The sequence below is a fragment of the Salmo trutta genome, unplaced genomic scaffold (assembly GCF_901001165.1).
Source record: "Salmo trutta unplaced genomic scaffold, fSalTru1.1, whole genome shotgun sequence".
Taxonomy (NCBI): Eukaryota; Metazoa; Chordata; class Actinopteri; order Salmoniformes; family Salmonidae; genus Salmo; species Salmo trutta.
In genome coordinates this window covers 24,677-37,186 of record NW_021823520.1, presented here as the reverse complement: position 1 = coordinate 37,186, position 12,510 = coordinate 24,677, and the positions used below count along the sequence as shown (strand labels likewise).

Genomic DNA, 12,510 nt, shown 5'->3' with positions numbered 1-12,510 from the left:
TTAGAGGGGGGGGGGGGCAGGTAGCCTAGTGGTTAGAGGGGGGGGGGGGCAGGTAGCCTAGTGGTTAGAGGGGGGGACAGGTAGCCTAGTGGTTAGAGGGGGGAGGGCAGGTAGCCTAGTGGTTAGAGGGGGGAGGGCAGGTAGCCTAGTGGTTAGAGGGGGGGAGTAGGTAGCCTAGTGGTTAGAGGGGGGAGCAGGTAGCCTAGTGGTTAGAGGGGGGAGGGCAGGTAGCCTAGTGGTTAGAGGGGGGGGCAGGTAGCCTAGTGGTTAGAGGGGGGAGGGCAGGTAGCCTAGTGGTTAGAGGGGGGAGGGCAGGTAGCCTAGTGGTTAGAGGGGGGGAGCAGGTAGCCTAGTGGTTAGAGGGGGGGAGGCAGGTAGCCTAGTGGTTAGAGGGGGGAGGCAGGTAGCCTAGTGGTTAGAGGGGGGAGGCAGGTAGCCTAGTGGTTAGAGGGGGGAGGCAGGTAGCCTAGTGGTTAGAGGGGGGGGGGGCAGGTAGCCTAGTGGTTAGAGGGGGGGAGGCAGGTAGCCTAGTGGTTAGAGGGGGGGAGGCAGGTAGCCTAGTGGTTAGAGGGGGGAGGGCAGGTAGCCTAGTGGTTAGAGGGGGGGAGGCAGGTAGCCTAGTGGTTAGAGAGGGGGGAGGCAGGGTAGCCTAGTGGTTAGAGGGGGGAGGCAGGTAGCCTAGTGGTTAGAGGGGGGGGGCAGGTAGCCTAGTGGTTAGAGGGGGGAGGCAGGGAGCCTAGTGGTTAGAGGGGGGAGGCAGGTAGCCTAGTGGTTAGAGGGGGGGAGGCAGGTAGCCTAGTGGTTAGAGGGGGGAGGGCAGGTAGCCTAGTGGTTAGAGGGGGGGAGGCAAGTAGCCTAGTGGTTAGAGAGGGGGGAGGCAGGGTAGCCTAGTGGTTAGAGGGGGGAGGCAGGTAGCCTAGTGGTTAGAGGGGGGAGGCAGGTAGCCTAGTGGTTAGAGGGGGGGAGGAAGGTAGCCTGGTGGTTAGAGGGGGGAGGCAGGTAGCCTAGTGGTTAGAGGGGGGAGGCAGGTAGCCTAGTGGTTAGAGGGGGGAGGGCAGGTAGCCTAGTGGTTAGAGTGGGGGAGGCAGGTAGCCTAGTGGTTAGAGGGGGGAGGCAGGTAGCCTAGTGGTTAGAGGGGGGGAGGCAGGTAGCCTAGTGGTTAGAGGGGGGGAGGCAGGTAGCCTAGTGGTTAGAGGGGGGGAGGCAGGTAGCCTAGTGGTTAGAGGGGGGGAGGCAGGTAGCCTAGTGGTTAGAGGGGGGAGGGCAGGTAGCCTAGTGGTTAGAGGGGGGGAGGCAGGTACCTAGTGGTTAGAGGGGGGAGGCAGGTTGCCTAGTGGTTAGAGGGGGGGAGGCAGGTAGCCTGGTGGTTGGAGGGGGGAGGCAGGTAGCCTAGTGGTTAGAGGGGGGAGGCAGGGTAGCCTAGTGCTTAGAGGGGGGGAGGCAGGTAGCCTGGTGGTTAGAGGGGGGAGGCAGGTAGCCTAGTGGTTAGAGGGGGGGAGGCAGGTAGCCTAGTGGTTAGAGGGGGAGGCAGGTAGCCTAGTGGTTAGAGGGGGGGAGGCAGGTAGCCTAGTGGTTAGAGGGGGGAGGCAGGTAGCCTAGTGGTTAGAGGGGGGGAGGCAGGTAGCCTAGTGGTTAGAGGGGGGGAGGCAGGTAGCCTAGTGGTTAGAGGGGGGGAGGCAGGTAGCCTAGTGGTTAGAGGGGGGAGGGCAGGTAGCCTAGTGGTTAGAGGGGGGAGGCAGGTAGCCTAGTGGTTAGAGGGGGGAGGCAGGTAGCCTAGTGGTTAGAGGGGGGGAGGCAGGTAGCCTAGTGGTTAGAGGGGGGGGGGGGGCAGGTAGCCTGGTGGTTAGAGGGGGGAGGCAGGTAGCCTTGTGGTTGGAGGGGGGAGGGGCAGGTAGCCTAGTGGTTAGAGGGGGGGAGGCAGGTAGCCTAGTGGTTAGAGGGGGGAGGCAGGTAGCCTAGTGGTTAGGGGGGGGAGGCAGGTAGCCTAGTGGTTAGAGGGGGGGAGGCAGGTAGCCTAGTGGTTAGAGGGGGGGAGGCAGGTAGCCTAGTGGTTAGAGGGGGGGAGGCAGGTAGCCTAGTGGTTAGAGGGGGGAGGCAGGTAGCCTAGTGGTTGGAGGGGGGAGGGGCAGGTAGCCTAGTGGTTAGAGGGGGGGAGGCAGGTAGCCTAGTGGTTAGAGGGGGGAGGCAGGTAGCCTAGTGGTTAGGGGGGGGGGAGGCAGGTAGCCTAGTGGTTAGAGGGGGGAGGCAGGTAGCCTAGTGGTTAGAGGGGGGAGGCAGGGTAGCCTAGTGGTTAGAGGGGGGGAGGCAGGTAGCCTGGTGGTTAGAGGGGGGAGGCAGGTGGCCTAGTGGTTAGAGGGGGGAGGCAGGTGGCCTAGTGGTTAGAGGGGGAGGCAGGTAGCCTAGTGGTTAGAGGGGGGGAGGCAGGTAGCCTAGTGGTTAGAGGGGGGGAGGCAGGTAGCCTAGTGGTTAGAGGGGGAGGCAGGTAGCCTAGTGGTTAGAGGGGGGAGGCAGGTAGCCTAGTGGTTAGAGGGGGGAGGCAGGTAGCCTAGTGGTTAGAGGGGGGGAGGCAGGTAGCCTAGTGGTTAGAGGGGGGGGGGCAGGTAGCCTGGTGGTTAGAGGGGGGAGGCAGGTAGCCTTGTGGTTGGAGGGGGGAGGGGCAGGTAGCCTAGTGGTTAGAGGGGGGGAGGCAGGTAGCCTAGTGGTTAGAGGGGGGAGGCAGGTAGCCTAGTGGTTAGGGGGGGGAGGCAGGTAGCCTAGTGGTTAGAGGGGGGAGGCAAGTAGCCTAGTGGTTAGAGGGGGGAGGCAGGGTAGCCTAGTGGTTAGAGGGGGGGAGGCAGGTAGCCTGGTGGTTAGAGGGGGGAGGCAGGGTAGCCTAGTGGTTAGAGGGGGGGGAGGCAGGTAGCCTAGTGGTTAGAGGGGGGGAGGCAGGTAGCCTAGTGGTTAGAGGGGGGGAGGCAGGTAGCCTAGTGGTTAGAGGGGGGGAGGCAGGTAGCCTAGTGGTTAGAGGGGGGGAGGCAGGTAGCCTAGTGGTTAGAGGGGGGAGGCAGGTAGCCTAGTGGTTGGAGGGGGGAGGGGCAGGTAGCCTAGTGGTTAGAGGGGGGGAGGCAGGTAGCCTAGTGGTTAGAGGGGGGGAGGCAGGTAGCCTAGTGGTTAGGGGGGGGGGAGGCAGGTAGCCTAGTGGTTAGAGGGGGGAGGCAGGTAGCCTAGTGGTTAGAGGGGGGAGGCAGGGTAGCCTAGTGGTTAGAGGGGGGGAGGCAGGTAGCCTGGTGGTTAGAGGGGGGAGGCAGGTGGCCTAGTGGTTAGAGGGGGGAGGCAGGTGGCCTAGTGGTTAGAGGGGGGAGGCAGGTGGCCTAGTGGTTAGAGGGGGAGGCAGGTAGCCTAGTGGTTAGAGGGGGGGAGGCAAGTAGCCTAGTGGTTAGAGAGGGGGGAGGCAGGGTAGCCTAGTGGTTAGAGGGGGGTGGCAGGTAGCCTAGTGGTTAGAGGAGGGGAGGCAGGTAGCCTAGTGGTTAGAGGGGGGGGGCAGGTAGCCTAGTGGTTAGAGGGGGGAGGCAGGTAGCCTAGTGGTTAGAGGGGGGGAGCAGGTAGCCTGGTGGTTAGAGGGGGGGAGGAAGGTAGCCTGGTGGTTAGAGGGGGGGAGGCAGGTAGCCTAGTGGGTAGAGGGGGGAGGCAGGTAGCCTAGTGGTTAGAGGGGGAGGCAGTGGGCCTAGTGGTTAGAGGGGGGGAGGCAGGTAGCCTAGTGGTTAGAGGGGGGGAGGAAGGTAGCCTGGTGGTTAGAGGGGGGGAGGCAGGTAGCCTAGTGGGTAGAGGGGGGAGGCAGGTAGCCTAGTGGTTAGAGGGGGAGGCAGTGGGCCTAAGGGTTAGAGGGGGGAGGCAGGTAGCCTAGTGGTTAGAGGGGGGAGGCAGGTAGCCTAGTGGTTAGAGGGGGGAGGCAGGTAGCCTAGTGGTTAGAGGGGGGAGGCAGGTAGCCTAGTGGTTAGAGGGGGGAGGCAGGTAGCCTAGTGGTTAGAGGGGGGGAGGGCAGGTAGCCTAGTGGTTAGAGGGGGGAGGGCAGGTAGCCTAGTGGTTAGAGGGGGGGAGGCAGGTAGCCTAGTGGTTAGAGGGGGGGAGGCAGGTAGCCTAGTGGTTAGAGGGGGGGAGGCAGGTAGCCTAGTGGTTAGAGGGGGGGGGCAGGTAGCCTAGTGGTTAGAGGGGGGGAGGCAGGTAGCCTAGTGGTTAGAGGGGGGGAGGCAGGTAGCCTAGTGGTTAGAAGGGGGGAGGCAGGTAGCCTAGTGGTTAGAGGGGGGGAGGCAGGTAGCCTAGTGGTTAGAGGGGGGGGGGCAGGTAGCCTAGTGGTTAGAGGGGGGGGGGGGGGCCATCATTGTAAAATAGAGTTGGTCTCCTCTCTGGGTTCCTCCCATCTAGAGTTGGTCTCCTCTCTGGGTTCCTCCCATCTAGAGTTGGTCTCCTCCCTGGGTTCCTCCCATCTAGAGTTGGTCTCCTCCCTGGGTTCCTCCCATCTAGAGTTGGTCTCCTCCCTGGGTTCCTCCCATCTAGAGTTGGTCTCCTCTCTGGGTTCCTCCCATCTAGAGTTGGTCTCCTCTCTGGGTTCCTCCCATCTAGAGTTGGTCTCCTCCCTGGGTTCCTCCCATCTAGAGTTGGTCTCCTCTCTGGGTTCCTCCCATCTAGAGTTGGTCTCCTCTCTGGGTTCCTCCCATCTAGAGTTGGTCTCCTCTCTGGGTTCCTCCCATCTAGAGTTGGTCTCCTCTCTGGGTTCCTCCCATCTAGAGTTGGTCTCCTCTCTGGGTTCCTCCGATCTAGAGTTGGTCTCCTCTCTGGGTTCCTCCGATCCATCCGGAGTCTGTTACACTACGCTCAACCTTTTGGGGGGTTTAGTGTAATGTTTTGTTTAGTGTAATGTTTTGTTAAGTGCTCAGTGTCAGAGCTTCACAAATTAAATTATGATTGGCTTTATTTCAAAATGTAAAATAATACACTACAGCTAAGGAAAGACCGAAGGCATCCTCCTCGCCTTGTTCCCAAATCATCTTACTTGGCTGGTAAGCTGACTGTTTTACTCAACCTGGTGACATTTCTCCAGATTAAGCTGAATAATTGATCAGGGAAACAGGGCCATTTGTAATTGTGCCTAACTTCTGGGTGTGAATGAGTCGGCTTAGTGCTCATCTCTTCTACGCTGCCAGCTTTCTTCTGTCTCTGACTTGCCCGCTAGAAACTAGACTACCTCTGGCTTCTGTCATCATTTATACATGACAGAGATAATAGATGGAGGGGGGGAGAGGAGGAGGAGGGAAGGGGGGGAGGAGGAGGAGGAGGATGAGGGAAGAAGAGGGAGGAGAGGAGGCTGCCTCTCATTTTGATTGTCAAGAGTTCTTCTCTCTCTCTCCCCCCGATTTGAGTTGAGAGCTGTGATTTATACCAGCTGTATGCTTCAGAGAATGTACATGATCAAATATACAGTTTGTTCACCAAATCACATTTCTGTGATCAGTATGTCTCTGTCTGTGTGTGAATAAGGAGCTGCCTTGTGTGTGTGACACAAACCATTCCTCTCTTCTTCTCTCTCCTCCAGCTGGATCCAACCCTGGAGGCCAAGGTGAAGCCCCAGAAGCAGTCTGTTATCTTGGAGGAGGAGTACCTGGTAGGTGTCTGATGGATGAGGGGAGTTGAGCTGTGTTTGTACTCTAATGCTGTAGAATATTCTCTGATACCATCCTGGAAGACTCAAGGATATGAATTTTCCTTATCTTTTATTTCTAAATATGTTATCTACTAACCCCCCCTGGTGTTCTGTTATCTACTAACCCCCCCTGGTGTTCTGTTATCTACTAACCCCCCCTGGTGTTCTGTTATCTACTAACCCCCCCTGGTGTTCTGTTATCTACTAACCCCCCCTGGTGTTCTGTTATCTACTAACCCCCCTGGTGTTCTGTTATCTACTAACCCCCCCTGGTGTTCTGTTATCTACTAACCCCCCTGGTGTTCTGTTATCTACTAACCCCCCTGGTGTTCTGTTATCTACTAACCCCCCTGGTGTTCTGTTATCTACTAACCCCCCTGGTGTTCTGTTATCTACTAACCCCCCCTGGTGTTCTGTTATCTACTAACCCCCCCTGGTGTTCTGTTATCTACTAACCCCCCCTGGTGTTCTGTTATCTACTAACCCCCCCTGGTGTTCGGTTATCTACTAACCCCCCCTGGTGTTCTGTTATCTACTAACCCCCCCTGGTGTTCTGTTATCTACTAACCCCCCTGGTGTTCTGTTATCTACTAAAACCTCCTCCCCCCTGGTGTTCTGTTATCTACTAAAACCTCCTCCCCCCTGGTGTTCTGTTATCTACTAACCCCCCCTGGTGTTCTGTTATCTACTAACCCCCCTGGTGTTCTGTTATCTACTAACCCCCCCTGGTGTTCTGTTATCTACTAACCCCCCTGGTGTTCTGTTATCTACTAACCCCCCCTGGTGTTCTGTTATCTACTAACCCCCCTGGTGTTCTGTTATCTACTAACCCCCCCTGGTGTTCTGTTATCTACTAACCCCCCCTGGTGTTCTGTTATCTACTAACCCCCCCTGGTGTTCTGTTATCTACTAACCCCCCCTGGTGTTCTGTTATCTACTAAAACCTCCTGGTGTTCTGTTATCTACTAACCCCCCTGGTGTTCTGTTATCTACTAAAACCTCCTCCCCCCTGGTGTTCTGTTATCTACTAAAACCTCCTCCCCCCTGGTGTTCTGTTATCTACTAACCCCCCCTGGTGTTCTGTTATCTACTAACCCCCCCTGGTGTTCTGTTATCTACTAACCCCCCCTGGTGTTCTGTTATCTACTAAAACCCCCCCTGGTGTTCTGTTATCTACTAACCCCCCCTGGTGTTCTATGTTGTCCTGATCCTTTCCCTGATGTGTAGAGTAAAGCCCAGCCCCTAACCCTGTCCTGTTGTCTCTCTGTCCCAACAACAGAAGATAAAGGATGTAAACCTGGAGGACTGGAGGAACATCAGAGGTCCTCGTCCCTGGGAAGACTCCAAGGAATACCAAGAGCAGCAACGCTCCAGACAGGGCAAGGCAGCGTGATGGAGATTGCTGACCAGAGGCTGTTCGGTTTGCAACAGGATATATACCGAGTGAGATGGGAAGACACAGGGTTAAGTTATTACCAAGACCACTGCAAGGCCAATGGCTTGAGGAATATAATATGTATTTATCGTGTAAACTCGAAGTAACAAAACCTTTGAGTCAATGAGAGTTTTGGAAATGGACAGTTGAATCTGTCCTGATCCAATTGTATGTAAACAACAAATGTGCATGTTTTATATGTTATATAAAAAAACGTAATGTTTTGAAATATGAGTCTGGTTCTTGTCTGTGTCCAATATGGCCACTAGGTGGCAGAGGTATCCATCCCTGGTACACATCTGCCTCGCCAACTGTCATGATGACAAAATGAACCACTAGGTCTGGGGAGCGGTTAGGATATGAACCACGAGGTCTGTGTGGAGCGGTTAGGATATGAACCACTAGGTCTGTGTGGAGCGGTTAGGATATGAACCACGAGGTCTGGGTAGCGGTTAGGATATGAACCACGAGGTCTGTGTGGAGCGGTTAGGATATGAACCACTAGGTCTGTGGGGAGCGGTTAGGATATGAACCACTAGGTCTGTGGGGAGCACTAGGCTGTTGGTAGGACTCTTCACCCAGCACTAGGCTGTTGGTAGGACTCTTCACCCAGCACTAGGCTGTTGGTAGGACTCTTCACCCAGCACTAGGCTGTTGGTAGAACTCTTCACCCAGCACTAGGCTGTTGGTAGGACTCTTCACCCAGCACTAGGCTGTTGGTAGGACTCTTCACCCAGCACTAGGCTGTTGGTAGGACTCTTCACCCAGCACTAGGCTGTTGGTAGGACTCTTCACCCAGCACTAGGCTGTTGGTAGGACTCTTCACCCAGCACTAGGCTGTTGGTAGGACTCTTCACCCAGCACTAGGCTGTTGGTAGAACTCTTCACCCAGCACTAGGCTGTTGGTAGGACTCTTCACCCAGCACTAGGCTGTTGGTAGAACTCTTCACCCAGCACTAGGCTGTTGGTAGAACTCTTCACCCAGCACTAGGCTGTTGGTAGGACTCTTCACCCAGCACTAGGCTGTTGGTAGGACTCTTCACCCAGCACTAGGCTGTTGGTAGAACTCTTCACCCAGCACTAGGCTGTTGGTAGAACTCTTCACCCAGCACTAGGCTGTTGGTAGGACTCTTCCCTCAGCACTAGGCTGTTGGTAGGACTCTTCCCTCAGCACTAGGCTGTTGGTAGGACTCTTCCCTCAGCACTAGGCTGTTGGAAAAAGTACATGACACTTTTAGAGCTGTTCAGAGAGAAAAGAGAAGACGCATTCCTGGTCAAACGTAGTGCACTACATAGGGAATGAGGTGACATTTGAGACGTAGCCAGAGGCTTTGATGACTCAGAGGGTTAATAAAGGAGATGATATTCTGCTGCAACATGACCGGCTTTGTAGTGGTGCTCAGCACACACTCTTAAAACACACTCACACACACTCACACACACTCCCTCCTCTGACTCACTCCTTTTCTCTCTCTCTCTTTCTCTCCATCTCTCTTTCTCTCTCTCTCTCCATCTCTCTCTCTCTCTCTCTCTCTCCATCTCACTCTCTCTCTCTCCCTCTTTTTCCTCTGTCTCTCTCTCTCTCTCCCCCTCTTTCTCCTCTCTCTCTCTCTCCCTCCCCCTCTTTCTCCTGTCTCCTCTCTCTCTCCCTCCCCTCTCTCTCTCTCTCTCTCCTCGCTCTCTCTCCCTCCCTCTCTCTCTCTCTCTCTCTCTCTCTCTTCTTCCCCCTCTTTCTCCTCTCCCCCTCTTTCTCCTCTCTCCCTCCCCCTCTTTCTCCTCTCTCGTTCATACAGGGTAATTTATAGATATTAGAAAACATCACATCTGCCTTCCATGTTTTTCTGAGGTGTAGTAAAAGGCCTCAACAGTACTATGTCTCTGTCTGACTGGCTGGCTGTTGTGTTGGTGCTTTAAATTGGCAGACATTTTGTCTGATTTATTATAGTGATTATTATGTAAATATAACTATTGTTCTTAAAATTAAAATTGGGGTTTTATTTACATCAAGTAGATAGCGTTGAGTGACTGCTAATGCTACGCACACACACACACACAAAGCACATAAACAAAGCACATAAACAAAGCACATAAACAAAGCACAACATCCTAATGTCCACAAGCCTAATAACTGTTTACCAAGAGCTTTTTATTGTTTTAGCTCAGAGGATGACAACAGTGGCACAGCAACTAGCAGCTTTACATGAGAGGATTATAGTTCTACAAATCCGGATGTGACCCACTGTGTTGTCATTGGTCACTATATTAGGGAACCCCTACCCTACCACCCAATGGTAATGCCCTGCAAAGCCAGTCGACAGGGTAACATAACATATTGTACGTTACTGTACTAGGGGTGTACTGAGGTTTGCACAATTCTGGTAACTTTCCATCATATTTCTAGGCTTTCCAGATATCCTGGTTGGAGGATTCTGGATTTCCTGTTTCTTCCTTTCTGATTCCAGGAAATTTGGGGGGGAGACTACTGGGATTTGGGGGGGAGACTACTGGGATTTGGGGGGAGACTACTGGGATTTGGGGGGGAGACTACTGGGATTTGGGGGGGAGACTACTGGGATTTGGGGGGAGACTACTGGGATTTGGGGGAGAGACTACTGGGATTTGGGGGGAGACTACTGGGATTTGGGGGGGAGACTACTGGGATTTGGGGGGAGACTACTGGGATTTGGGGGGAGACTACTGGGATTTGGGGGGAGACTACTGGGATTTGGGGGGAGACTACTGGGATTGGGGGGGGAGACTACTGGGATTTGGGGGGGAGACTACTGGGATTTGGGGGGAGACTACTGGGATTTGGGGGGAGACTACTGAGATTTGGGGGGGAGACTACTGGGATTTGGGGGGGAGACTACTGGGATTTGGGGGGAGACTACTGGGATTTGGGGGGAGACTACTGGGATTTGGGGGGAGACTACTGAGATTTGGGGGGAGACTACTGGGATTTGAGGGGAGACTACTGGGATTTGGGGGGAGACTACTGGGATTTGGGGGGGACTACTGGGATTTGAGGGGAGACTACTGGGATTTGGGGGGGAGACTACTGGGATTTGGGGGGAGACTACTGGGATTTGAGGGGAGACTACTGGGATTTGGGGGGAGACTACTGGGATTTGGGGGGGACTACTGGGATTTGGGGGGAGACTACTGGGATTTGGGGGGAGACTACTGGGATTTGGGGGGGAGACTACTGGGATTTGGGGGGGAGACTACTGGGATTTGGGGAGAGACTACTGGGATTTGGGGAGAGACTACTGAGATTTGGGGGGGAGACTACTGGGATTTGGGGAGAGACTACTGGGATTTGGGGAGAGACTACTGGGATTTGGGGAGAGACTACTGGGATTTGGGGAGAGACTACTGGGATTTGGGGGGAGACTACTGGGATTTGAGGGGAGACTACTGGGATTTGGGGGGAGACTACTGGGATTTGGGGGGAGACTACTGGGATTTGAGGGGGAGACTACTGGGATTTGGGGGGAGACTACTGGGATTTGGGGGGAGACTACTGGGATTTGGGGGGAGACTACTGGGATTTGACAACCCTAAACTGTACTATATGTTTCTGTCTGTCATTTACAGAGCCTTCAGAAAGTATTCACACCCCTTGACTTTTTCCACATTTTGTTGTGTTACAGCCTGAATTTAAAATTGATTAAATGTTGATTTTTTTTTGTCACTGGCCTACCCACAATATCCAATAATGTCAAAGTGGAATTATGTTTTTAGAAATGTTTACAAATTAATTAAAAATGAAAAGCTGAAATGTCTTGAGTCAATAAGTAAAAAAAAAAAAGTAAAAAAAAAAAGTGCTTAACAAGTCACATAATAAGTTGCATGGATTCACTGTGTGTAATAATAGTGTTTAACATGATTTTTGAATGACTACCTCATCTCTGTACCCCACACATACAATTATCTGTAAGGTCCCTCAGTCGAGGAGTGAATTTCAAACACAGATTCAACCACAAGGCTTCCTAAATTCTATCAGCATATCGAATGCGCTGCATGAGCTGGTAGCATTCTGGATCATTGCAACTCTAACTTCCGCGATGTATACAAAGTCCTCCCCCGCCCTCCCTTTGGCAAATCTGACCATGACTCCATTTTGTTGCTCCCAGCCTATAGACAGAAACTAAAACAGGAAACGCCTGTGCTCAGGTCTGTTCAACGCTGGTCTGACCAATCGGATTCCACGCTTCAAGATTGCTTCGATCACGTGGACTGGGATATGTTCCAAATAGCGTCGAACAACAACATTGATGTATACGCTGATTCGGTGAGCGAGTTTATTAGCAAGTGCATCGGTGATGTTGTACCTACGGCGATTATTAAAACCTTCCCCAACCAGAAACCGTGGATTGATGGCAGCATTCGCACAAAACTGAAAGCGCGCACCACCGCTTTTAATCATGGCAAGATGACTGGGAACATGACCGAATACAAACAGTGTAGCTATTCCCTCCGCAAGGCAATCAAACAAGCAAAGCGTCAGTATAGAGACAAAATAAGTCACAATTCAACGGCTCAAACACGAGATATATGTGGCAGGATCAACAGACAATCACGGATTACAAAAAGAAAAGCAGCCCCGTCGCGGACATCGACATCTTGCTCCCAGACAAACTAAACAACTGCTTTGCTCGCGTTGAGAACAATACAGTGCCACCGACATATTCAATCAATCCCTATCCCAGTCTGCTGTCCCCACATGCTTCAAGAGGGCCACCATTGTTCCTGTTCCCAAGAAAGCGAAGGTAACTGAGCTAAATGACTATCGCCCCGTAGCACTCACTTCTGTCATCATGAAGTGCTTTGAGAGACTAGTCAAGGATCATATCACCTCCACCCTACCTGACACCCTAGACCCACTTCAGTTTGCTTACCGCCCCAATAGGTCCACAGATGACGCAATCGCAATCACACTGCACACTGCCCTATCCCATCTGGACAAGAGGAATACCAATGTAAGAATGCTGTTCATTGACTACAGCTCAGCATTTAACACCATAGTACCCTCCTAACTCGTCATTAAGCTTGAGACCTTGGGTCTCGACCCCGCCCTGTGCAGCTGGGTCCTGGACTTTCTGACGGGCCGCCGCCAGGTGGTGAGGGTAGGTAACAACATCTCCACCCCGCTGATCCTCAACACTGGGTCCCCACAAGGGTGCGTTCTCAGCCCTCTCCTGTACTCCCGGTTCACCCATGACTGCGATGCCATGCACGCCTCCAACTCAATCATCAAGTTTGCAGACGACACTACAGTGGTAGGCTTGATTACCAACAATGACGAGACGGCCTACAGGGAGGAGGTGAGGGCCCTCAGAGTGTGGTGTCAGGAAAATAACCTCTCACTCAACGTCAACAAAACAAAGGAGATGAT

The 12,510-nt window shown here is 53.6% G+C and overlaps 1 protein-coding gene across 1 annotated transcript; it reads left to right on the top strand.

The window, feature by feature from the left end:
- Positions 1-5,569: 5,569 nt before the first annotated feature.
- cox16 (cytochrome c oxidase assembly factor COX16) lies at positions 5,570-7,341 on the top strand (the record flags this gene model as incomplete). Its single annotated transcript, XM_029749161.1, is given in 2 exon segments — positions 5,570-5,638; positions 6,957-7,341. Coding segments are annotated over 2 exon segments (183 nt in total), but the record flags the coding sequence as incomplete, so codon positions are not given.
- Between the last annotated feature and the right edge of the window lie 5,169 nt (positions 7,342-12,510).